The sequence below is a fragment of the Excalfactoria chinensis genome, unplaced genomic scaffold (genome assembly GCF_039878825.1).
Source record: "Excalfactoria chinensis isolate bCotChi1 unplaced genomic scaffold, bCotChi1.hap2 Scaffold_84, whole genome shotgun sequence".
NCBI classification, from domain to species: Eukaryota; Metazoa; Chordata; class Aves; order Galliformes; family Phasianidae; genus Excalfactoria; species Excalfactoria chinensis.
The window spans coordinates 344,848-368,172 of record NW_027315716.1 but is presented as its reverse complement, the minus strand read 5'-3'; the positions used below and the strand labels follow the sequence as shown (position 1 = coordinate 368,172).

General features: G+C 57.8%; 3 protein-coding genes across 2 annotated transcripts; 2 read left to right on the top strand and 1 right to left on the bottom strand.

Annotated features, from left to right (window-relative positions):
* LOC140265311 (antigen-presenting glycoprotein CD1d-like) overlaps nucleotides 1-23,325 on the bottom strand; it is a 58,935-nt gene that overhangs the window by 17,930 nt on the left and 17,680 nt on the right.
* Nucleotides 3,165-10,237, top strand: LOC140265289 (uncharacterized). The gene is made up of 8 exons (XM_072361199.1): nucleotides 3,165-3,369; nucleotides 3,526-3,587; nucleotides 3,882-4,035; nucleotides 4,222-4,478; nucleotides 4,679-4,764; nucleotides 5,259-5,383; nucleotides 5,660-5,771; nucleotides 9,571-10,237. Exons 1-8 carry the CDS (start codon nucleotides 3,267-3,269, stop codon nucleotides 10,235-10,237), a joined length of 1,566 nt encoding a protein of 521 aa, XP_072217300.1. The 5' UTR covers nucleotides 3,165-3,266.
* Nucleotides 12,216-19,288, top strand: LOC140265350 (uncharacterized). The gene is made up of 8 exons (XM_072361265.1): nucleotides 12,216-12,420; nucleotides 12,577-12,638; nucleotides 12,933-13,086; nucleotides 13,273-13,529; nucleotides 13,730-13,815; nucleotides 14,310-14,434; nucleotides 14,711-14,822; nucleotides 18,622-19,288. Exons 1-8 carry the CDS (start codon nucleotides 12,318-12,320, stop codon nucleotides 19,286-19,288), a joined length of 1,566 nt encoding a protein of 521 aa, XP_072217366.1. The 5' UTR covers nucleotides 12,216-12,317.

The window sequence follows — 23,325 nt, the reverse complement described above, 5'->3', positions numbered from 1 at the left end:
TGCAGGGCTTCCCTGTCTGGACGGCCAGCTTTCATCAGAGATTCCAGATCTTTCTCAAGGGCTGAGCCCAGCCTGTCTCCAGAGCCCCAAGACACAGCATCCAGGCAGCCACTTCTGGCCTGGGGCTCACTCCAACTTCTCGGACAAAGGGCACAGAAGATCAGGCCCAGAAGGGCCCGCCCAGCCAGCCTGCCGCCTTTTGGCCTGGCAGGTTTGGGGCCTGGCAGGGCTTCCCTGGCTCCGCCGGGTTTTTGTCTGGCAGGGCCCTCTGTGCCGGCTGCTTGGCTTCTGGCGTGGCAGGGCACCCCGGTTCCTGTTCAGCTTTTGGCCTGGCAGGGTTCCCCTGGGTCCCCCATTTCACAGGGCTGGCCCCTCTCCACATCAGCAGAGAGCCCCGGGGCAGCCGCTCAGCTGTCTGTGGGGAAGGCTGCATTACAGCCCAGGCTCCTGGCTCAGCCTTGAGGGATGCGGCCCCAAAGCCATCAGCCACTCAGGCGGACCCCTCCCGCTCTGTCCTTTCAGTGTTCTGCCACCCATCCGGGCAGTGCCTGCAGCCCCAGAGCAGCCGATGAGCTGCCAGCTGCAGGGCCAGGAGGGAACGGATAACCAAGAAGGGCTGGGCCGAACAAGACGGGTCAAGTTCCTCGATGAAGAAGGAGGAGCAGGGGAAGCTGAGCGTGAGGTTGCACTGCCCGAACTGCAGGAAGATGAGACCCCACGCAAACCATCCAGGCTGGCGCTTCGGGCATGTGACTCGGTGACACTTCTGAGGAAGAGGGTTGAGAAGAGCAGGGAAGAGTGGGAACAAGGCAAGGAAATGGCAGCAGCAACATCCCGTGGAGAGACCAGCCTGCCCGAGGAGTCCTGCGACAGATCTGTACTGCTGCCTCCCATAAGGGAAAAAACAGGGTCTCCCACTGAAAAGATGGCAGCAGCACCATCTCATGGTGAGCCCAGCCTGCCCAAGGAGCCCTCTGTTGTCCCATCTGGGTTGCTGCTGCCCATAAAGGGTGGAACAGGATCTCCCACCGAAGAGATGGCGGCAGCAGCATCTCGTGCTGAGTCCAGCCCACCCATGGAGTCCCCCACCATCAGATCTGGGCATGGGGTGCCCAGAACAGTCAGAGCTGCACTGACGGCTGCAAAGCAGCTGCTGTGTCCCTTTTGGGTTATTGAGACCCATTTGTGACATTCTAGCTACATATCCCAGGGGTTGGCAGCAGAGGATGGTTCCCTGACGGGGAATCGAACTCGGGCTGCAGCAGTGAGAGCGCCGAATCCTAACCACTAGGCCACCAGGGATATGTATTTTTCTGGAGTATGAACCTTCTAATATTGACAGCAACATTACAAAACCATGACAGCTTCCCAGGACAGACAGAGCTCCACTGGCGGCTGCAAAACAGCTGCTGAGTCCCATTTGGGTCATTGAGACCCATTTGTGTCATTCCTGCACGCCACTTCCTTGAAGAAAAGCAAAGGAACAAGGAGAGAGAGTGAGGACTCTTCCAAGACCCCTTGCCTGTTTAGGAGCTGGAAATGTTTGAGGCAAGGGATAAAGACTGTCACGGCTTAGTAATATTTCCTCTTGCTATTCTACATCACTACATCATACTTAATATATACATCTACCTACAAATAAACAATATCAAAACACAATATGCACATGGATCTGTATACATATATATACACAGAGTTACCGACTGCACTGCCCTAGCGTCAAATTCCCTTGTGGTACACATTAAACATCCCCCCCAAACACTACACTAACCCTAACCCTTGTAATGCCTTTCCAAGCCCGTGGATTGGCCCACTGCCTTTTGGCCTGGCAGGGCACCTGGCCAGCTGGATTTTGGCCTTGGAGGGCTTGTGTGCTATGGGAAAGGGAAGGGAGGAAATGGGAGGGAAGGGGAGGGAGGGAAGGGATTGGAGGTGTCCATGGGTGGGGATATGCAGCCCTTGTTCTGGGTGATGGGTAGGGGGTTGGGGCACTGAGGCACGCGGCCTAAAGCAGACCCAAAGGAGTGACAAGTGGCTGCAATAAGAGAGGGGCTAAAAGTAGGGTGTTGTGGTCACACTGTGTCCATGCAGAGGTGGATCAAAGGGTGAAGGCTTTGGGAGGAAATGTACGGAGGAACTGAGAGAGAGCAGAGGGAGGGTACTGGGGTTGATGGCAACATGAGGAGCTCCATCCTTTAGGACTTTGGAGCAGATGATGAGAGAGGGAGGGGAAGCCCACAGGGGTGCAGGACATGGTGTGCATGGCATGGAGCTGGGGAGGCCTCCCAGAACTGTGAGGTGGCCAGTCCCTGCTGAGCATGAGAACAAGGACACGGACACAGAGAGTGTAGGTTTGCTGAGGGATTTATTGATCATCAGAGGGTGTCGCTGATCATCGGGGTCTTCACTGCTCACCAGAGGGCAGCACTGGTCATCAGAGGATGTCAGAGCGCTGCACTGGCAAGGAGGAGCCTTGTCCCTGCAGGGTTTGTCCCCAAGGACTCGGGGCAGGAGAAGGACTGGCAGCAGCCAAGAGACCCGGGGCAGGACGTGGGTCCCCTGGGGACAGAAGCCACATCCCCTGTCCTACCTGCATGGTGACTCTGGGCCATCCAATAGGGCACTCTGAGCCTGCCCCATCCAGATCCGTTTCTCTGCACAGCCCCATAGAGTGCAAAGGAAGGGCTGGAAGTGACAGTGCCCAGGTCCCCCTGGAACAGGCCACGGACAGTCCCCTCCATGCCATCCATTAATTCCCAGCCCCTGATGCCCGGTCCTCAGGGCTGCGGAGACACCCAGGGTCCCCCAAGTGCCCTGTGGTGCAGGGACCCATTGTGAGCACTAGAACAACGTGGCCAAGTCACGGTCATGTCGCCTGCTCAGCCCCAACTGCCCCCCATTGCCTTCTTCCCCTTCCTGTTGCCCACCCATGGCAAGAGGGAGCCCAACAGAGGCTTTGGAACACCAGGGGTGTCCCCAAGGCCCAGGGGAACTGAGAGAACAGCAACACATTCCAGCCCCATCCTCACCCCAGGGTCAGCCCTCAACTCACAGGGCCAGGAGAGGGAGAAAGCAGAGATGGGTCAGCAGTGCCAGGCGGGGCAGGCAGCAGTGCCAGCATCATCATGGGCAGCTGGCCATGATGTCACCGCGTTGCCGTGGTGGCGTTTGTGACACGGCCAACCCGAAGGGGGGTATAGGCAGAGCACGGAGGTGGGTCCTGCATCCTGAAGGAGCATCTGGTACAGAGCAGACGCATCTGAAGGATGAGCTCCAGCATGGCTGTCGCCAACAAGGAGCAACATGGGATGAGCGAGGACGGCCCCATGGTGGGCCGTGCCTCCAGACAAATACGCAGCGAGACTGAAGGTACACGGGCCCACAGCCACCACGGGAGCGGTGCTGCAGCCAGTTTTGGGATGGAGATGGCACTTTCCATCTGCCACCTCCATCCTGCCCAGCAGTGGGAGGGGTGCCGGGAAGGGGCAGATGCAGAGTGTGACCAGCTTTTCCTTTCATCTCCAGAGCGAGTTGCCGTCTGGGATGCGGTGGCCACCTTCATACACGAGCAGCTCCTGGTGCACAAGGTGTGTTTGTTGGCTGTCTGGTTCCTCCTCGCCCTGTCTGGCTCAGCCTGGACTTCCTCTGAGTCTTGCCCTGCACACACAGCAGGAAACTCACCCTGTGTTTCGCTGCTGAGCTGCGTTCGGGAGGGAGGGCGAGGGGAAGGTGCAGCCCCAGTGCTGTCCCCGCTGCGCTGGCTTGTGCCTCTTGAACAGCAGGAGGGGGCTCCTGAGCTCTGTCCCCGCACAGGACCAGCTCCAGCTCTTCCTCCAGCCAGCCCTTAACTCTTCCGCCCTTTCTTCCTCCTCCACTCGCAGGGGGTCTGGATTCCCACCTTCGGCTCCTTTGACACCGTCTCCAAGGAGATCGTGACGGAGGACAGGACCGTGACTCTGTGCTGGCCCGTGTTTCACCTGGCCAGCAACCTCAGAGCTAGGCACCACCTCAAGTCCCGCAGGGAGTCCCTGCCAGGTAGGATGAGGGGGGATTAAAGCTCTGCTGGCTTTGTGGACGGGGCAAAGAGGGCCACCACATCCCATCTCAGAAGCAGACCTCCCACCAGAGGAGCCCATGCAAACGCGGGGCTGATCTGGATGATGTCCCTTAGAAGGTGGAACAGCAACCGTATCATCAACCCCGTCCCTGGTATTTTTTCAGCCCACAGGAAGCTGGAGCTCCTGAAGTGCAGCCAGGTGGCCGCAGACGCCTCTGTGAGCCGGCAGACAGCGCAGACCTGCATCCAAAGCACCGTGTCGCTGCTCTCCGGCTGCCTGCAGAATGGGGAGAACGTTGCCGTTGTCCTGAAGGGCGTCGGAGTGCTCCTCATTGACGGGCTGAGCTTCGAAATGAAGTTCTATTACGACTTCCTTGAGAAGCTGTCGGGGAAAGAGAACTTCAGGAGAGCCATCCGCAAGGTGAGCCGTAGGTTTCTCCATAGGCCGGGCAGTGCCGTGAGCCTCACTCAGCCCGCACACGGCCCACCAGGACCTGGGCAGCTGCTCGAGCCGTGCAGGTGCTGCGGTGCTGTCAGCTCTCCCTGCCTCGGGCTCCTCGTGTCCCCAGTGCCTCAGCCATGACCAGGACATCTCACAACCTCCCTGTTCCTCCCCTGCAGGCCCCCTCGCTGCTGGACATGGGGGTGTCCCGTGCAACACCGCTGGCTTCCCTGGTGTTCTCTGGCTGCCTTGTCGTATTACCCAAGTGAGTATTTTTCTGCTGCTTGATGCAGCTGCTCAGCTCTCATTCTGTAGCACTTGTGCCTTGTGTCCGTCAGTGTCCTGCCCAGCAGGACGTGCCAAACAATCACAGAACAATTGGATCAGGAAGGAACCCCAAAAGAGCACCCGGTCCCACTGTCCTGTGGGGAACAGGGACACCTACCTCCAAATGAGGTTGCTCTGAGCCTGGTCCAGCCAGGCCTTGAATGCCTGTCCAGGCACCCAGCATCCCTCTGGGCAAGACATCCCAGTGCCTCACCACCCTCCAGCCAAAACCTTCCTCCCATCCAAAGCCAGTCTTCCCTCTTTCCGCCTGAAACTGTTTCCCCTCCTCCTATCCCAAGTGACCCTGCTAATGGCTTTAGAAAGCCTTCATGCAGCACGAAAACGTGCCTGTGAGCAGACGAGCAGAGAGAGAGCAGCAAGGATTGCTGTTGCACTGCATCACACCGCTCACTGCCTTCTCCTCGCTTACAGGTTTCAAATGGAGTTGGTACCCAAAGTGCTGCCCCTGATACACCACAAGTCCTCCGGGAGCACCTCTGGGGCACAGAAGCCAAGAAAAGATGAGACGTTGCCACCTCTTTCCAAGGGCAAGAAAGGTAAAGTGGCTTCCAGGTCCTTCCCCTTAGGTTATGGTTGGCCTGTCCAAAAGGAAGGTGCTGGGTGTGACGTACCCCCATCCCTGGCTATGGCAGGAGGATGTGGGGATCTCAGGCCCTGCTCTTCCTCAGTGGAAGGTGCTGCAGAGCTGAACTGTAGAGAGGAGGAGTGGGGACAGAGATGGATTCAGGGGGGGTTCTGGGAACAGGCCTGAGTGCTGCTTGTGAGCGAGCCAAAGGCTTGACGGCGAATCTCCTCTTCCTTCCCAACTGCAGTGAGATTTGATAGCACTCCAACCTACATCCGACGCCTGAGCTCTGCAGGTGTTGACGGAGAGCTGTTCCGAAGGATAAGGAGCAAACTGCAGAAGGAGAGCATTGCCAACAGGTGAGGATGGAGGTGTATGTATGTGCATGGGGGTGAGCCAACAGGAGCCCTTTCCCTAACACCAAAGGGTCGCTGCTTGTTAGTGGCCGCCCGAGAGTGCTGGGATGGGGACTCCAGGATCCCCCCAGCTCACAGGGCTGGCCCCTCTGCACATCTGCGGAGAGCCCCGGGGCAGCCGCTCAGCTGTCTGTGGGGAAGGCTGCATTACAGCCCAGGCTCCTGGCTCAGCCTTGAGGGATGCGGCCCCAAAGCCATCAGCCACTCATGCAGACCCCTCCCGCTGTGTCCTTTCAGACTTCTGCCACCCATCCGGGCAGTGCCTGCAGACCTGGGCCGAACAAGGTGTGTCAAGTTCCTCGGTGAAGAAGGAGGAGCAGAGCAAGCCCAGCGTGAGGGTGCGCTGCCCAAGCGGCAAGAAGCCAAGGCCTCACGCCGCCACTCGGCCTTGAAGAAGACAACAACAGCTTGCATCCAAGAGCCGCCATCTTTCTCCAGCCTGCCCTTGCAGACCCCACGCAAACCATCCATGCTGGCGTTTCTGGCCTGCGACTCGGTGGAATATCACAGGGAGAGGCTTAGGAAGATCAGGAAAGAGCGGGAGCAAGCCAAGGAAATGGCAGCAGCAACATCTGGTGGTGAGACCAGCCTGCCCGAGGAGTCCTCCCACAACAGATCTGGATTGCTGCCACCCATACGGGAAGAAGCGGGGTCTCCCACTGAAAAGATGGCAGCAGCAACATCTCGCGTCGAGCGCAGCCGGCCCGAGGAGCCATCAGTTGTCAGAGCTCAATTGCTGCCGCCCATAAAGGATGCAACAGGGTCTCCCACTGAAGAGATGGCAGCAGTAACATCTTGTGTCGAGCCCAGCCTACCCAAGGAGTCATCCACCCTGGGAGCCAGATTGCTGCCACCCATAAGGAACGAAACGGGGTCTCCCAGGTGTCCGGCTCCAAAGACCAAAGCCCCACCCCGCAGGAAGGGGACACCCTACCCACGTTGAAAGAGTTGACTCCCCTCCTGTTTGTAAACTCCCCTTCTGTACTAGAAGGCTGCAATGAAGTTACCCTGCAGCCTTCTCTTCTCCAGGCCACACAAGGAGATGTAGAGTGAAATGCAGAGGGGCGAAACAGCCAATAAAACCTCATCACGGGCTTTATATACCCTAATAAACCCTATCCCTTATAAACCTCAGCAATGTCTGTGCGAGCGTCATTGTGTCTTGTTAAGGCAGCTCTCGTGCTGGTGGAGGGGGAAAGAATTGCGAGAGGGCATCAGAACAACTGATGATGCTCCTCATACGGCCTGTGCTCCAGAGCTCTCGCCAGCTTTGTTGCCCTTCTTTGAACAGGTCCCAGGCCCCCAGTGTCTTTCTTGCAGTGCAGGATCCAGAACCGAACACAGAACTCGAGGTGCAGCCTCACCAGAGCTGAGTACAGGGGGACAATCACTGCACCGACCCCTGGGGAGCGCCACTTGTGACCGGTCGCCAGCTGGACTTAGCTCCATTCACCCAGAGGGAGGGCTGGAACATCTAACTTCAACAGCCACGGTGCTAACAGGGGATGTGATCAACCATCCATACTCACATCTGATCAACATGAGCTAACCATCTATCACACCGCCAGTGCAGATCTATTGCATTCCAACATATCACAAGCCCGCGAAGAGTTATCGATTGCACTGAGATCACCAGTGCCCACTCCCCTTTCTATCTCTTTGGGCTATCTGGGCATTTTTGTTCTGTGCAGCATCGTGACAACTATGTGACTAACACAGCCAACAGAGAAGCTGAACAAGCCATTACGCCCCAGCACAGAGTGCCATGGCACACATCTGTTTACAGCAGACCAGAAGTAGCCACGTCTTACTGTGGTCTTTTACTATCCACGTGAAGAAAAAAGGAGGCAAGATGAAAACCTACATGAAAAGAAAACCCAAGAGTCCTCCCAAGCACTCCCATGGTTCAGAGCAAGCTTGTGCTCTTCCTCATATTTGTAGGAGCAGGCACAGCGCTGCAGAGGGACGTGAATGTAAATGTCACAGGTGTGACTGCCAAGGTTGTGAGCTGGAAGGGTAAAATGGAGAAGAAAACCCACTCGTTTATTGTCAGAACTTGCTCCCGGTGCTAGAAACCATCTTGCCAACAGAAAGGAATGGACACCACTTTGTGGTGCGTGACACCTGACAACGCATCTGAACTGAATAAGACGCAACGATTTTCAGTGGGATAAAAATACGCAAGAATTAAAAACTTCACAAGGAAGGAATCCAAAGAAACCCATCCATCTCCAGAGCTGAGGGAGCACATGGTTACGGTGCCGCCCCATGCAGGGAGCGTGGCAAGAGCCAAGACCAAGGTACCGGCCCCGGGGCACAAAGGATGTCAGCGGGTGCCATTTTTTATCTGGATCAATGACCCCTCGTGACAGGGGTGGGGGAAGAGGGGCAGTAGGGCTGTGGGGCCCCCGACAAATGGGAAGGGAATAGGGAAAGGGGTAGGGAGATGGGAGCTGGGCACAAGGAAACAAAGAGAGCAGCAGCAACAATCTAAGGAGGAAAACTTCTTTCACTAGCTGTGATCAGGGAATGCAAGGTAACCCAGGCCCCACAGGCCGGACAGCCGGCTTCTAGCCTGGCAGGGAGCCTCGGACAGGATGGGTTTTGGCCTGGCAGGGACCTCGGCCTGCAGGCTTTTGGCCTGGAAGGGCTTCCCCGGCCTGCAGGCCTTTGACCTGGCAGTGCCCCCCAGACCAGACAGCTGGCTTTTAGCCTGGCAGGGCCCCCCTAACCGGATTACCAGCTTCAGGCCTGACAAGGTAGCCCCCAACTTTGTGGCTGGCTTTTGGCCTCACAGGCCCAGCGGGTCAGTCAGCCATTTTGTTGCCAGGCAGTGAGCCCCAGGCAGGCTGGATGTTGGCCTGGTAGGAATCCCCAAGCCGGCCAGCCAGCTTTTGGCCTTGCCAGTGTTTGCTGGCCGGCGGCAGGCTCTTGGCCTGGCAGGGCTTCCCTAGTCGGCCTTTGGTGCCCTGCAACTATCTGACCAGATGGCTTTCACCCGAGGGCCTTCCTTGCCAGCTGGCTTTTGGCCTGGCTGGGACCCCATGTGCCAGCAGGCCGGCTATTGGCCTGGCAGGGCCCACTCAAGCCACCCGGCTGGCATTTGACCTGGTATGGCGCCTTGGGACAGCTGGGTTTTGGCCTAGCAGGGACCCCACAGGCCAGCCAGCTGGTTCTATCCCGGCAGGGACTCCTGGGTCTGCCAGCTGGGTTTTGGCCATGCAGGGCTTCCCTGTCTGGACGGCCAGCTTTCATCAGAGATTCCAGATCTTTCTCAAGGGCTGAGCCCAGCCTGTCTCCAGAGCCCCAAGACACAGCATCCAGGCAGCCACTTCTGGCCTGGGGCTCACTCCAACTTCTCGGACAAAGGGCACAGAAGATCAGGCCCAGAAGGGCCCGCCCAGCCAGCCTGCCGCCTTTTGGCCTGGCAGGTCTGGGGCCTGGCAGGGCTTCCCTGGCTCCGCCGGGTTTTTGTCTGGCAGGGCCCTCTGTGCCGGCTGCTTGGCTTCTGGCGTGGCAGGGCACCCCGGTTCCTGTTCAGCTTTTGGCCTGGCAGGGTTCCCCTGGGTCCCCCATTTCACAGGGCTGGCCCCTCTCCACATCAGCAGAGAGCCCCGGGGCAGCCGCTCAGCTGTCTGTGGGGAAGGCTGCATTACAGCCCAGGCTCCTGGCTCAGCCTTGAGGGATGCGGCCCCAAAGCCATCAGCCACTCAGGCGGACCCCTCCCGCTGTGTCCTTTCAGTGTTCTGCCACCCATCCGGGCAGTGCCTGCAGCCCCAGAGCAGCCGATGAGCTGCCAGCTGCAGGGCCAGGAGGGAACGGATAACCAAGAAGGGCTGGGCCGAACAAGACGGGTCAAGTTCCTCGATGAAGAAGGAGGAGCAGGGGAAGCTGAGCGTGAGGTTGCACTGCCCGAACTGCAGGAAGATGAGACCCCACGCATACCATCCAGGCTGGTGCTTCGGGCATGTGACTCGGTGACACTTCTGAGGAAGAGGGTTGAGAAGAGCAGGGAAGAGTGGGAACAAGGCAAGGAAATGGCAGCAGCAACATCCCGTGGAGAGACCAGCCTGCCCGAGGAGTCCTGCGACAGATCTGTACTGCTGCCTCCCATAAGGGAAAAAACAGGGTCTCCCACTGAAAAGATGGCAGCAGCACCATCTCATGGTGAGCCCAGCCTGCCCAAGGAGCCCTCTGTTGTCCCATCTGGGTTGCTGCTGCCCATAAAGGGTGGAACAGGATCTCCCACCGAAGAGATGGCGGCAGCAGCATCTCGTGCTGAGTCCAGCCCACCCATGGAGTCCCCCACCATCAGATCTGGGCATGGGGTGCCCAGAACAGTCAGAGCTGCACTGACGGCTGCAAAGCAGCTGCTGTGTCCCTTTTGGGTTATTGAGACCCATTTGTGACATTCTAGCTACATATCCCAGGGGTTGGCAGCAGAGGATGGTTCCCTGACGGGGAATCGAACTCGGGCTGCAGCAGTGAGAGCGCCGAATCCTAACCACTAGGCCACCAGGGATATGTATTTTTCTGGAGTATGAACCTTCTAATATTGACAGCAACATTACAAAACCATGACAGCTTCCCAGGACAGACAGAGCTCCACTGGCGGCTGCAAAACAGCTGCTGAGTCCCATTTGGGTCATTGAGACCCATTTGTGTCATTCCTGCACGCCACTTCCTTGAAGAAAAGCAAAGGAACAAGGAGAGAGAGTGAGGACTCTTCCAAGACCCCTTGCCTGTTTAGGAGCTGGAAATGTTTGAGGCAAGGGATAAAGACTGTCACGGCTTAGTAATATTTCCTCTTGCTATTCTACATCACTACATCATACTTAATATATACATCTACCTACAAATAAACAATATCAAAACACAATATGCACATGGATCTGTATACATATATATACACAGAGTTACCGACTGCACTGCCCTAGCGTCAAATTCCCTTGTGGTACACATTAAACATCCCCCCCAAACACTACACTAACCCTAACCCTTGTACTGCCTTTCCAAGCCCCTGGATTGGCCCACTGCCTTTTGGCCTGGCAGGGCACCTGGCCAGCTGGATTTTGGCCTTGGAGGGCTTGTGTGCTATGGGAAAGGGAAGGGAGGAAATGGGAGGGAAGGGGAGGGAGGGAAGGGATTGGAGGTGTCCATGGGTGGGGATATGCAGCCCTTGTTCTGGGTGATGGGTAGGGGGTTGGGGCACTGAGGCACGCGGCCTAAAGCAGACCCAAAGGAGTGACAAGTGGCTGCAATAAGAGAGGGGCTAAAAGTAGGGTGTTGTGGTCACACTGTGTCCATGCAGAGGTGGATCAAAGGGTGAAGGCTTTGGGAGGAAATGTACGGAGGAACTGAGAGAGAGCAGAGGGAGGGTACTGGGGTTGATGGCAGCATGAGGAGCTCCATCCTTTAGGACTTTGGAGCAGATGATGAGAGAGGGAGGGGAAGCCCACAGGGGTGCAGGACATGGTGTGCATGGCATGGAGCTGGGGAGGCCTCCCAGAACTGTGAGGTGGCCAGTCCCTGCTGAGCATGAGAACAAGGACACGGACACAGAGAGTGTAGGTTTGCTGAGGGATTTATTGATCATCAGAGGGTGTCGCTGATCATCGGGGTCTTCACTGCTCACCAGAGGGCAGCACTGGTCATCAGAGGATGTCAGAGCGCTGCACTGGCAAGGAGGAGCCTTGTCCCTGCAGGGTTTGTCCCCAAGGACTCGGGGCAGGAGAAGGACTGGCAGCAGCCAAGAGACCCGGGGCAGGACGTGGGTCCCCTGGGGACAGAAGCCACATCCCCTGTCCTACCTGCATGGTGACTCTGGGCCATCCAATAGGGCACTCTGAGCCTGCCCCATCCAGATCCGTTTCTCTGCACAGCCCCATAGAGTGCAAAGGAAGGGCTGGAAGTGACAGTGCCCAGGTCCCCCTGGAACAGGCCACGGACAGTCCCCTCCATGCCATCCATTAATTCCCAGCCCCTGATGCCCGGTCCTCAGGGCTGCGGAGACACCCAGGGTCCCCCAAGTGCCCTGTGGTGCAGGGACCCATTGTGAGCACTAGAACAACGTGGCCAAGTCACGGTCATGTCGCCTGCTCAGCCCCAACTGCCCCCCATTGCCTTCTTCCCCTTCCTGTTGCCCACCCATGGCAAGAGGGAGCCCAACAGAGGCTTTGGAACACCAGGGGTGTCCCCAAGGCCCAGGGGAACTGAGAGAACAGCAACACATTCCAGCCCCATCCTCACCCCAGGGTCAGTCCTCAACTCACAGGGCCAGGAGAGGGAGAAAGCAGAGATGGGTCAGCAGTGCCAGCATCATAACAGGCAGCAGTGCCAGCATCATCATGGGCAGCTGGCCATGATGTCACCCGCGTTGCCGTGGTGGCGTTTGTGACACGGCCAACCCGAAGGGGGGTATAGGCAGAGCACGGAGGTGGGTCCTGCATCCTGAAGGAGCATCTGGTACAGAGCAGACGCATCTGAAGGATGAGCTCCAGCATGGCTGTCGCCAACAAGGAGCAACATGGGATGAGCGAGGACGGCCCCATGGTGGGCCGTGCCTCCAGACAAATACGCAGCGAGACTGAAGGTACACGGGCCCACAGCCACCACGGGAGCGGTGCTGCAGCCAGTTTTGGGATGGAGATGACACTTTCCATCTGCCACCTCCATCCTGCCCAGCAGTGGGAGGGGTGCCGGGAAGGGGCAGATGCAGAGTGTGACCAGCTTTTCCTTTCATCTCCAGAGCGAGTTGCCGTCTGGGATGCGGTGGCCACCTTCATACACGAGCAGCTCCTGGTGCACAAGGTGCGTTTGTTGGCTGTCTGGTTCCTCCTCGCCCTGTCTGGCTCAGCCTGGACTTCCTCTGAGTCTTGCCCTGCACACACAGCAGGAAACTCACCCTGTGTTTCGCTGCTGAGCTGCGTTCGGGAGGGAGGGCGAGGGGAAGGTGCAGCCCCAATGCTGTCCCCGCTGCGCTGGCTTGTGCCTCTTGAACAGCAGGAGGGGGCTCCTGAGCTCTGTCCCCGCACAGGACCAGCTCCAGCTCTTCCTCCAGCCAGCCCTTAACTCTTCCGCCCTTTCTTCCTCCTCCACTCGCAGGGGGTCTGGATTCCCACCTTCGGCTCCTTTGACACCGTCTCCAAGGAGATCGTGACGGAGGACAGGACCGTGACTCTGTGCTGGCCCGTGTTTCACCTGGCCAGCAACCTCAGAGCTAGGCACCACCTCAAGTCCCGCAGGGAGTCCCTGCCAGGTAGGATGAGGGGGGATTAAAGCTCTGCTGGCTTTGTGGACGGGGCAAAGAGGGCCACCACATCCCATCTCAGAAGCAGACCTCCCACCAGAGGAGCCCATGCAAACGCGGGGCTGATCTGGATGATGTCCCTTAGAAGGTGGAACAGCAACCGTATCATCAACCCCGTCCCTGGTATTTTTTCAGCCCACAGGAAGCTGGAGCTCCTGAAGTGCAGCCAGGTGGCCGCAGACGCCTCTGTGAGCCGGCAGACAGCGCAGACCTGCATCCAAAGCACCGTGTCGCTGCTCTCCGGCTGCCTGCAGAATGGGGAGAACGTTGCCGTTGTCCTGAAGGGCGTCGGAGTGCTCCTCATTGACGGGCTGAGCTTCGAAATGAAGTTCTATTACGACTTCCTTGAGAAGCTGTCAGGGAAAGAGAACTTCAGGAGAGCCATCCGCAAGGTGAGCCGTAGGTTTCTCCATAGGCCGGGCAGTGCCGTGAGCCTCACTCAGCCCGCACACGGCCCACCAGGACCTGGGCATCTGCTCGAGCCGTGCAGGTGCTGCGGTGCTGTCAGCTCTCCCTGCCTCGGGCTCCTCGTGTCCCCAGTGCCTCAGCCATGACCAGGACATCTCACAACCTCCCTGTTCCTCCCCTGCAGGCCCCCTCGCTGCTGGACATGGGGGTGTCCCGTGCAACACCGCTGGCTTCCCTGGTGTTCTCTGGCTGCCTTGTCGTATTACCCAAGTGAGTATTTTTCTGCTGCTTGATGCAGCTGCTCAGCTCTCATTCTGTAGCACTTGTGCCTTGTGTCCGTCAGTGTCCTGCCCAGCAGGACGTGCCAAACAATCACAGAACAATTGGATCAGGAAGGAACCCCAAAAGAGCACCCGGTCCCACTGTCCTGTGGGGAACAGGGACACCTACCTCCAAATGAGGTTGCTCTGAGCCTGGTCCAGCCAGGCCTTGAATGCCTGTCCAGGCACCCAGCATCCCTCTGGGCAAGACATCCCAGTGCCTCACCACCCTCCAGCCAAAACCTTCCTCCCATCCAAAGCCAGTCTTCCCTCTTTCCGCCTGAAACTGTTTCCCCTCCTCCTATCCCAAGTGACCCTGCTAATGGCTTTAGAAAGCCTTCATGCAGCACGAAAACGTGCCTGTGAGCAGACGAGCAGAGAGAGAGCAGCAAGGATTGCTGTTGCACTGCATCACACCGCTCACTGCCTTCTCCTCGCTTACAGGTTTCAAATGGAGTTGGTACCCAAAGTGCTGCCCCTGATACACCACAAGTCCTCCGGGAGCACCTCTGGGGCACAGAAGCCAAGAAAAGATGAGACGTTGCCACCTCTTTCCAAGGGCAAGAAAGGTAAAGTGGCTTCCAGGTCCTTCCCCTTAGGTTATGGTTGGCCTGTCCAAAAGGAAGGTGCTGGGTGTGACGTACCCCCATCCCTGGCTATGGCAGGAGGATGTGGGGATCTCAGGCCCTGCTCTTCCTCAGTGGAAGGTGCTGCAGAGCTGAACTGTAGAGAGGAGGAGTGGGGACAGAGATGGATTCAGGGGGGGTTCTGGGAACAGGCCTGAGTGCTGCTTGTGAGCGAGCCAAAGGCTTGACGGCGAATCTCCTCTTCCTTCCCAACTGCAGTGAGATTTGATAGCACTCCAACCTACATCCGACGCCTGAGCTCTGCAGGTGTTGACGGAGAGCTGTTCCGAAGGATAAGGAGCAAACTGCAGAAGGAGAGCATTGCCAACAGGTGAGGATGGAGGTGTATGTATGTGCATGGGGGTGAGCCAACAGGAGCCCTTTCCCTAACACCAAAGGGTCGCTGCTTGTTAGTGGCCGCCCGAGAGTGCTGGGATGGGGACTCCAGGATCCCCCCAGCTCACAGGGCTGGCCCCTCTGCACATCTGCGGAGAGCCCCGGGGCAGCCGCTCAGCTGTCTGTGGGGAAGGCTGCATTACAGCCCAGGCTCCTGGCTCAGCCTTGAGGGATGCGGCCCCAAAGCCATCAGCCACTCATGCAGACCCCTCCCGCTGTGTCCTTTCAGACTTCTGCCACCCATCCGGGCAGTGCCTGCAGACCTGGGCCGAACAAGGTGTGTCAAGTTCCTCGGTGAAGAAGGAGGAGCAGAGCAAGCCCAGCGTGAGGGTGCGCTGCCCAAGCGGCAAGAAGCCAAGGCCTCACGCCGCCACTCGGCCTTGAAGAAGACAACAACAGCTTGCATCCAAGAGCCGCCATCTTTCTCCAGCCTGCCCTTGCAGACCCCACGCAAACCATCCATGCTGGCGTTTCTGGCCTGCGACTCGGTGGAATATCACAGGGAGAGGCTTAGGAAGATCAGGAAAGAGCGGGAGCAAGCCAAGGAAATGGCAGCAGCAACATCTGGTGGTGAGACCAGCCTGCCCGAGGAGTCCTCCCACAACAGATCTGGATTGCTGCCACCCATACGGGAAGAAGCGGGGTCTCCCACTGAAAAGATGGCAGCAGCAACATCTCGCGTCGAGCCCAGCCGGCCCGAGGAGCCATCAGTTGTCAGAGCTCAATTGCTGCCGCCCATAAAGGATGCAACAGGGTCTCCCACTGAAGAGATGGCAGCAGTAACATCTTGTGTCGAGCCCAGCCTACCCAAGGAGTCATCCACCCTGGGAGCCAGATTGCTGCCACCCATAAGGAACGAAACGGGGTCTCCCAGGTGTCCGGCTCCAAAGACCAAAGCCCCACCCCGCAGGAAGGGGACACCCTACCCACGTTGAAAGAGTTGACTCCCCTCCTGTTTGTAAACTCCCCTTCTGTACTAGAAGGCTGCAATGAAGTTACCCTGCAGCCTTCTCTTCTCCAGGCCACACAAGGAGATGTAGAGTGAAATGCAGAGGGGCGAAACAGCCAATAAAACCTCATCACGGGCTTTATATACCCTAATAAACCCTATCCCTTATAAACCTCAGCAATGTCTGTGCGAGCGTCATTGTGTCTTGTTAAGGCAGCTCTCGTGCTGGTGGAGGGGGAAAGAATTGCGAGAGGGCATCAGAACAACTGATGATGCTCCTCATACGGCCTGTGCTCCAGAGCTCTCGCCAGCTTTGTTGCCCTTCTTTGAACAGGTCCCAGGCCCCCAGTGTCTTTCTTGCAGTGCAGGATCCAGAACCGAACACAGAACTCGAGGTGCAGCCTCACCAGAGCTGAGTACAGGGGGACAATCACTGCACCGACCCCTGGGGAGCGCCACTTGTGACCGGTCGCCAGCTGGACTTAGCTCCATTCACCCAGAGGGAGGGCTGGAACATCTAACTTCAACAGCCACGGTGCTAACAGGGGATGTGATCAACCATCCATACTCACATCTGATCAACATGAGCTAACCATCTATCACACCGCCAGTGCAGATCTATTGCATTCCAACATATCACCAGCCCGCGAAGAGTTATCGATTGCACTGAGATCACCAGTGCCCACTCCCCTTTCTATCTCTTTGGGCTATCTGGGCATTTTTGTTCTGTGCAGCATCGTGACAACTATGTGACTAACACAGCCAACAGAGAAGCTGAACAAGCCATTACGCCCCAGCACAGAGTGCCATGGCACACATCTGTTTACAGCAGACCAGAAGTAGCCACGTCTTACTGTGGTCTTTTACTATCCACGTGAAGAAAAAAGGAGGCAAGATGAAAACCTACATGAAAAGAAAACCCAAGAGTCCTCCCAAGCACTCCCATGGTTCAGAGCAAGCTTGTGCTCTTCCTCATATTTGTAGGAGCAGGCACAGCGCTGCAGAGGGACGTGAATGTAAATGTCACAGGTGTGACTGCCAAGGTTGTGAGCTGGAAGGGTAAAATGGAGAAGAAAACCCACTCGTTTATTGTCAGAACTTGCTCCCGGTGCTAGAAACCATCTTGCCAACAGAAAGGAATGGACACCACTTTGTGGTGCGTGACACCTGACAACGCATCTGAACTGAATAAGACGCAACGATTTTCAGTGGGATAAAAATACGCAAGAATTAAAAACTTCACAAGGAAGGAATCCAAAGAAACCCATCCATCTCCAGAGCTGAGGGAGCACATGGTTACGGTGCCGCCCCATGCAGGGAGCGTGGCAAGAGCCAAGACCAAGGTACCGGCCCCGGGGCACAAAGGATGTCAGCGGGTGCCATTTTTTATCTGGATCAATGACCCCTCGTGACAGGGGTGGGGGAAGAGGGGCAGTAGGGCTGTGGGGCCCCCGACAAATGGGAAGGGAATAGGGAAAGGGGTAGGGAGATGGGAGCTGGGCACAAGGAAACAAAGAGAGCAGCAGCAACAATCTAAGGAGGAAAACTTCTTTCACTAGCTGTGATCAGGGAATGCAAGGTAACCCAGGCCCCACAGGCCGGACAGCCGGCTTCTAGCCTGGCAGGGAGCCTCGGACAGGATGGGTTTTGGCCTGGCAGGGACCTCGGCCTGCAGGCTTTTGGCCTGGAAGGGCTTCCCCGGCCTGCAGGCCTTTGACCTGGCAGTGCCCCCCAGACCAGACAGCTGGCTTTTAGCCTGGCAGGGCCCCCCTAACCGGATTACCAGCTTCAGGCCTGACAAGGTAGCCCCCAACTTTGTGGCTGGCTTTTGGCCTCACAGGCCCAGCGGGTCAGTCAGCCATTTTGTTGCCAGGCAGTGAGCCCCAGGCAGGCTGGATGTTGGCCTGGTAGGAATCCCCAAGCCGGCCAGCCAGCTTTTGGCCTTGCCAGTGTTTGCTGGCCGGCGGCAGGCTCTTGGCCTGGCAGGGCTTCCCTAGTCGGCCTTTGGTGCCCTGCAACTATCTGACCAGATGGCTTTCACCCGAGGGCCTTCCTTGCCAGCTGGCTTTTGGCCTGGCTGGGACCCCATGTGCCAGCAGGCCGGCTATTGGCCTGGCAGGGCCCACTCAAGCCACCCGGCTGGCATTTGACCTGGTATGGCGCCTTGGGACAGCTGGGTTTTGGCCTAGCAGGGACCCCACAGGCCAGCCAGCTGGTTCTATCCCGGCAGGGACTCCTGGGTCTGCCAGCTGGGTTTTGGCCATGCAGGGCTTCCCTGTCTGGACGGCCAGCTTTCATCAGAGATTCCAGATCTTTCTCAAGGGCTGAGCCCAGCCTGTCTCCAGAGCCCCAAGACACAGCATCCAGGCAGCCACTTCTGGCCTGGGGCTCACTCCAACTTCTCGGACAAAGGGCACAGAAGATCAGGCCCAGAAGGGCCCGCCCAGCCAGCCTGCCGCCTTTTGGCCTGGCAGGTTTGGGGCCTGGCAGGGCTTCCCTGGCTCCGCCGGGTTTTTGTCTGGCAGGGCCCTCTGTGCCGGCTGCTTGGCTTCTGGCGTGGCAGGGCACCCCGGTTCCTGTTCAGCTTTTGGCCTGGCAGGGTTCCCCTGGGTCCCCCAGCTCACAGGGCTGGCCCCTCTCCACATCAGCAGAGAGCCCCGGGGCAGCCGCTCAGCTGTCTGTGGGGAAGGCTGCATTACAGCCCAGGCTCCTGGCTCAGCCTTGAGGGATGCGGCCCCAAAGCCATCAGCCACTCAGGCGGACCCCTCCCGCTGTGTCCTTTCAGTGTTCTGCCACCCATCCGGGCAGTGCCTGCAGCCCCAGAGCAGCCGATGAGCTGCCAGCTGCAGGGCCAGGAGGGAACGGATAACCAAGAAGGGCTGGGCCGAACAAGACGGGTCAAGTTCCTCGATGAAGAAGGAGGAGCAGGGGAAGCTGAGCGTGAGGTTGCACTGCCCGAACTGCAGGAAGATGAGACCCCACGCATACCATCCAGGCTGGTGCTTCGGGCATGTGACTCGGTGACACTTCTGAGGAAGAGGGTTGAGAAGAGCAGGGAAGAGTGGGAACAAGGCAAGGAAATGGCAGCAGCAACATCCCGTGGAGAGACCAGCCTGCCCGAGGAGTCCTGCGACAGATCTGTACTGCTGCCTCCCATAAGGGAAAAAACAGGGTCTCCCACTGAAAAGATGGCAGCAGCACCATCTCATGGTGAGCCCAGCCTGCCCAAGGAGCCCTCTGTTGTCCCATCTGGGTTGCTGCTGCCCATAAAGGGTGGAACAGGATCTCCCACCGAAGAGATGGCGGCAGCAGCATCTCGTGCTGAGTCCAGCCCACCCATGGAGTCCCCCACCATCAGATCTGGGCATGGGGTGCCCAGAACAGTCAGAGCTGCACTGACGGCTGCAAAGCAGCTGCTGTGTCCCTTTTGGGTTATTGAGACCCATTTGTGACATTCTAGCTACATATCCCAGGGGTTGGCAGCAGAGGATGGTTCCCTGACGGGGAATCGAACTCGGGCTGCAGCAGTGAGAGCGCCGAATCCTAACCACTAGGCCACCAGGGATATGTATTTTTCTGGAGTATGAACCTTCTAATATTGACAGCAACATTACAAAACCATGACAGCTTCCCAGGACAGACAGAGCTCCACTGGCGGCTGCAAAACAGCTGCTGAGTCCCATTTGGGTCATTGAGACCCATTTGTGTCATTCCTGCACGCCACTTCCTTGAAGAAAAGCAAAGGAACAAGGAGAGAGAGTGAGGACTCTTCCAAGACCCCTTGCCTGTTTAGGAGCTGGAAATGTTTGAGGCAAGGGATAAAGACTGTCACGGCTTAGTAATATTTCCTCTTGCTATTCTACATCACTACATCATACTTAATATATACATCTACCTACAAATAAACAATATCAAAACACAATATGCACATGGATCTGTATACATATATATACACAGAGTTACCGACTGCACTGCCCTAGCGTCAAATTCCCTTGTGGTACACATTAAACATCCCCCCCAAACACTACACTAACCCTAACCCTTGTACTGCCTTTCCAAGCCCCTGGATTGGCCCACTGCCTTTTGGCCTGGCAGGGCACCTGGCCAGCTGGATTTTGGCCTTGGAGGGCTTGTGTGCTATGGGAAAGGGAAGGGAGGAAATGGGAGGGAAGGGGAGGGAGGGAAGGGATTGGAGGTGTCCATGGGTGGGGATATGCAGCCCTTGTTCTGGGTGATGGGTAGGGGGTTGGGGCACTGAGGCACGCGGCCTAAAGCAGACCCAAAGGAGTGACAAGTGGCTGCAATAAGAGAGGGGCTAAAAGTAGGGTGTTGTGGTCACACTGTGTCCATGCAGAGGTGGATCAAAGGGTGAAGGCTTTGGGAGGAAATGTACGGAGGAACTGAGAGAGAGCAGAGGGAGGGTACTGGGGTTGATGGCAGCATGAGGAGCTCCATCCTTTAGGACTTTGGAGCAGATGATGAGAGAGGGAGGGGAAGCCCACAGGGGTGCAGGACATGGTGTGCATGGCATGGAGCTGGGGAGGCCTCCCAGAACTGTGAGGTGGCCAGTCCCTGCTGAGCATGAGAACAAGGACACGGACACAGAGAGTGTAGGTTTGCTGAGGGATTTATTGATCATCAGAGGGTGTCGCTGATCATCGGGGTCTTCACTGCTCACCAGAGGGCAGCACTGGTCATCAGAGGATGTCAGAGCGCTGCACTGGCAAGGAGGAGCCTTGTCCCTGCAGGGTTTGTCCCCAAGGACTCGGGGCAGGAGAAGGACTGGCAGCAGCCAAGAGACCCGGGGCAGGACGTGGGTCCCCTGGGGACAGAAGCCACATCCCCTGTACTACCTGCATGGTGACTCTGGGCCATCCAATAGGGCACTCTGAGCCTGCCCCATCCAGATCCGTTTCTCTGCACAGCCCCATAGAGTGCAAAGGAAGGGCTGGAAGTGACAGTGCCCAGGTCCTCCTGGAACAGGCCACGGACAGTCCCCTCCATGCCATCCATTAATTCCCAGCCCCTGATGCCCGGTCCTCAGGGCTGCGGAGACACCCAGGGTCCCCCAAGTGCCCTGTGGTGCAGGGACCCATTGTGAGCACTAGAACAACGTGGCCAAGTCACGGTCATGTCGCCTGCTCAGCCCCAACTGCCCCCCATTGCCTTCTTCCCCTTCCTGTTGCCCACCCATGGCAAGAGGGAGCCCAACAGAGGCTTTGGAACACCAGGGGTGTCCCCAAGGCCCAGGGGAACTGAGAGAACAGCAACACATCCCAGCCCCATCCTCAACCCAGGGTCAGCCCTCAACTCACAGGGCCAGGAGAGGGAGAAAGCAGAGATGGGTCAGCAGTGCCAGCATCATAATGGGCAGCTGGCCATGATGTCACCGCGTTGCCGTGGTGGCGTTTGTGACACGGCCAACCCGAAGGGGGGTATAGGCAGAGCACGGAGGTGGGTCCTGCATCCTGAAGGAGCATCTGGTACAGAGCAGACGCATCTGAAGGATGAGCTCCAGCATGGCTGTCGCCAACAAGGAGCAACATGGGATGAGCGAGGACGGCCCCATGGTGGGCCGTGCCTCCAGACAAATACGCAGCGAGACTGAAGGTACACGGGCCCACAGCCACCACGGGAGCGGTGCTGCAGCCAGTTTTGGGATGGAGATGGCACTTTCCATCTGCCACCTCCATCCTGCCCAGCAGTGGGAGGGGTGCCGGGTAGAGGCAGATGCAGAGTGTGACCAGCTTTTCCTTTCATCTCCAGAGCGAGTTGCCGTCTGGGATGCGGTGGCCACCTTCATACACGAGCAGCTCCTGGTGCACAAGGTGCGTTTGTTGGCTGTCTGGTTCCTCCTCGCCCTGTCTGGCTCAGCCTGGACTTCCTCTGAGTCTTGCCCTGCACACACAGCAGGAAACTCACCCTGTGTTTCGCTGCTGAGCTGCGTTCGGGAGGGAGGGCGAGGGGAAGGTGCAGCCCCAATGCTGTCCCCGCTGCGCTGGCTTGTGCCTCTTGAACAGCAGGAGGGGGCTCCTGAGCTCTGTCCCCGCACAGGACCAGCTCCAGCTCTTCCTCCAGCCAGCCCTTAACTCTTCCGCCCTTTCTTCCTCCTCCACTCGCAGGGGGTCTGGATTCCCACCTTCGGCTCCTTTGACACCGTCTCCAAGGAGATCGTGACGGAGGACAGGACCGTGACTCTGTGCTGGCCCGTGTTTCACCTGGCCAGCAACCTCAGAGCTAGGCACCACCTCAAGTCCCGCAGGGAGTCCCTGCCAGGTAGGATGAGGGGGGATTAAAGCTCTGCTGGCTTTGTGGACGGGGCAAAGAGGGCCACCACATCCCATCTCAGAAGCAGACCTCCCACCAGAGGAGCCCATGCAAACGCGGGGCTGATCTGGATGATGTCCCTTAGAAGGTGGAACAGCAACCTTATCATCAACCCCGTCCCTGGTATTTTTTCAGCCCACAGGAAGCTGGAGCTCCTGAAGTGCAGCCAGGTGGCCGCAGACGCCTCTGTGAGCCGGCAGACAGCGCAGACCTGCATCCAAAGCACCGTGTCGCTGCTCTCCGGCTGCCTGCAGAATGGGGAGAACGTTGCCGTTGTCCTGAAGGGCGTCGGAGTGCTCCTCATTGACGGGCTGAGCTTCGAAATGAAGTTCTATTACGACTTCCTTGAGAAGCTGTCGGGGAAAGAGAACTTCAGGAGAGCCGTCCGCAAGGTGAGCCGTAGGTTTCTCCATAGCCTGGGCAGTGCCGTGAGCCTCACTCAGCCCGCACACGGCCCACCAGGACCTGGGCAGCTGCTCGAGCCGTGCAGGTGCTGCGGTGCTGTCAGCTCTCCCTGCCTCGGGCTCCTCGTGTCCCCAGTGCCTCAGCCATGACCAGGACATCTCACAACCTCCCTGTTCCTCCCCTGCAGGCCCCCTCGCTGCTGGACATGGGGGTGTCCCGTGCAACACCGCTGGCTTCCCTGGTGTTCTCTGGCTGCCTTGTCGTATTACCCAAGTGAGTATTTTTCTGCTGCTTGATGCAGCTGCTCAGCTCTCATTCTGTAGCACTTGTGCCTTGTGTCCGTCAGTGTCCTGCCCAGCAGGACGTGCCAAACAATCACAGAACAATTGGATCAGGAAGGAACCCCAAAAGAGCACCCGGTCCCACTGTCCTGTGGGGAACAGGGACACCTACCTCCAAATGAGGTTGCTCTGAGCCTGGTCCAGCCAGGCCTTGAATGCCTGTCCAGGCACCCAGCATCCCTCTGGGCAAGACATCCCAGTGCCTCACCACCCTCCAGCCAAAACCTTCCTCCCATCCAAAGCCAGTCTTCCCTCTTTCCGCCTGAAACTGTTTCCCCTCCTCCTATCCCAAGTGACCCTGCTAATGGCTTTAGAAAGCCTTCATGCAGCACGAAAACGTGCCTGTGAGCAGACGAGCAGAGAGAGAGCAGCAAGGATTGCTGTTGCACTGCATCACACCGCTCACTGCCTTCTCC

Bases quoted from the DNA above. Each gene is read 5' to 3' on its own strand.
- LOC140265289 (XM_072361199.1), top strand. From the start codon at position 3,267: ATGAGCTCCAGCATGGCTGTCGCCAACAAGGAGCAACATGGGATGAGC. The intron at 3,370-3,525 runs GTACACGGGCCC...TTTCATCTCCAG, and splicing joins AATACGCAGCGAGACTGAAG to AGCGAGTTGCCGTCTGGGAT. The intron at 5,772-9,570 runs GTGAGGATGGAG...GTGTCCTTTCAG, and splicing joins AAGGAGAGCATTGCCAACAG to TGTTCTGCCACCCATCCGGG.
- LOC140265350 (XM_072361265.1), top strand. From the start codon at position 12,318: ATGAGCTCCAGCATGGCTGTCGCCAACAAGGAGCAACATGGGATGAGC. The intron at 12,639-12,932 runs GTGCGTTTGTTG...CTCCACTCGCAG, and splicing joins AGCAGCTCCTGGTGCACAAG to GGGGTCTGGATTCCCACCTT. The intron at 13,087-13,272 runs GTAGGATGAGGG...GTATTTTTTCAG, and splicing joins CCGCAGGGAGTCCCTGCCAG to CCCACAGGAAGCTGGAGCTC.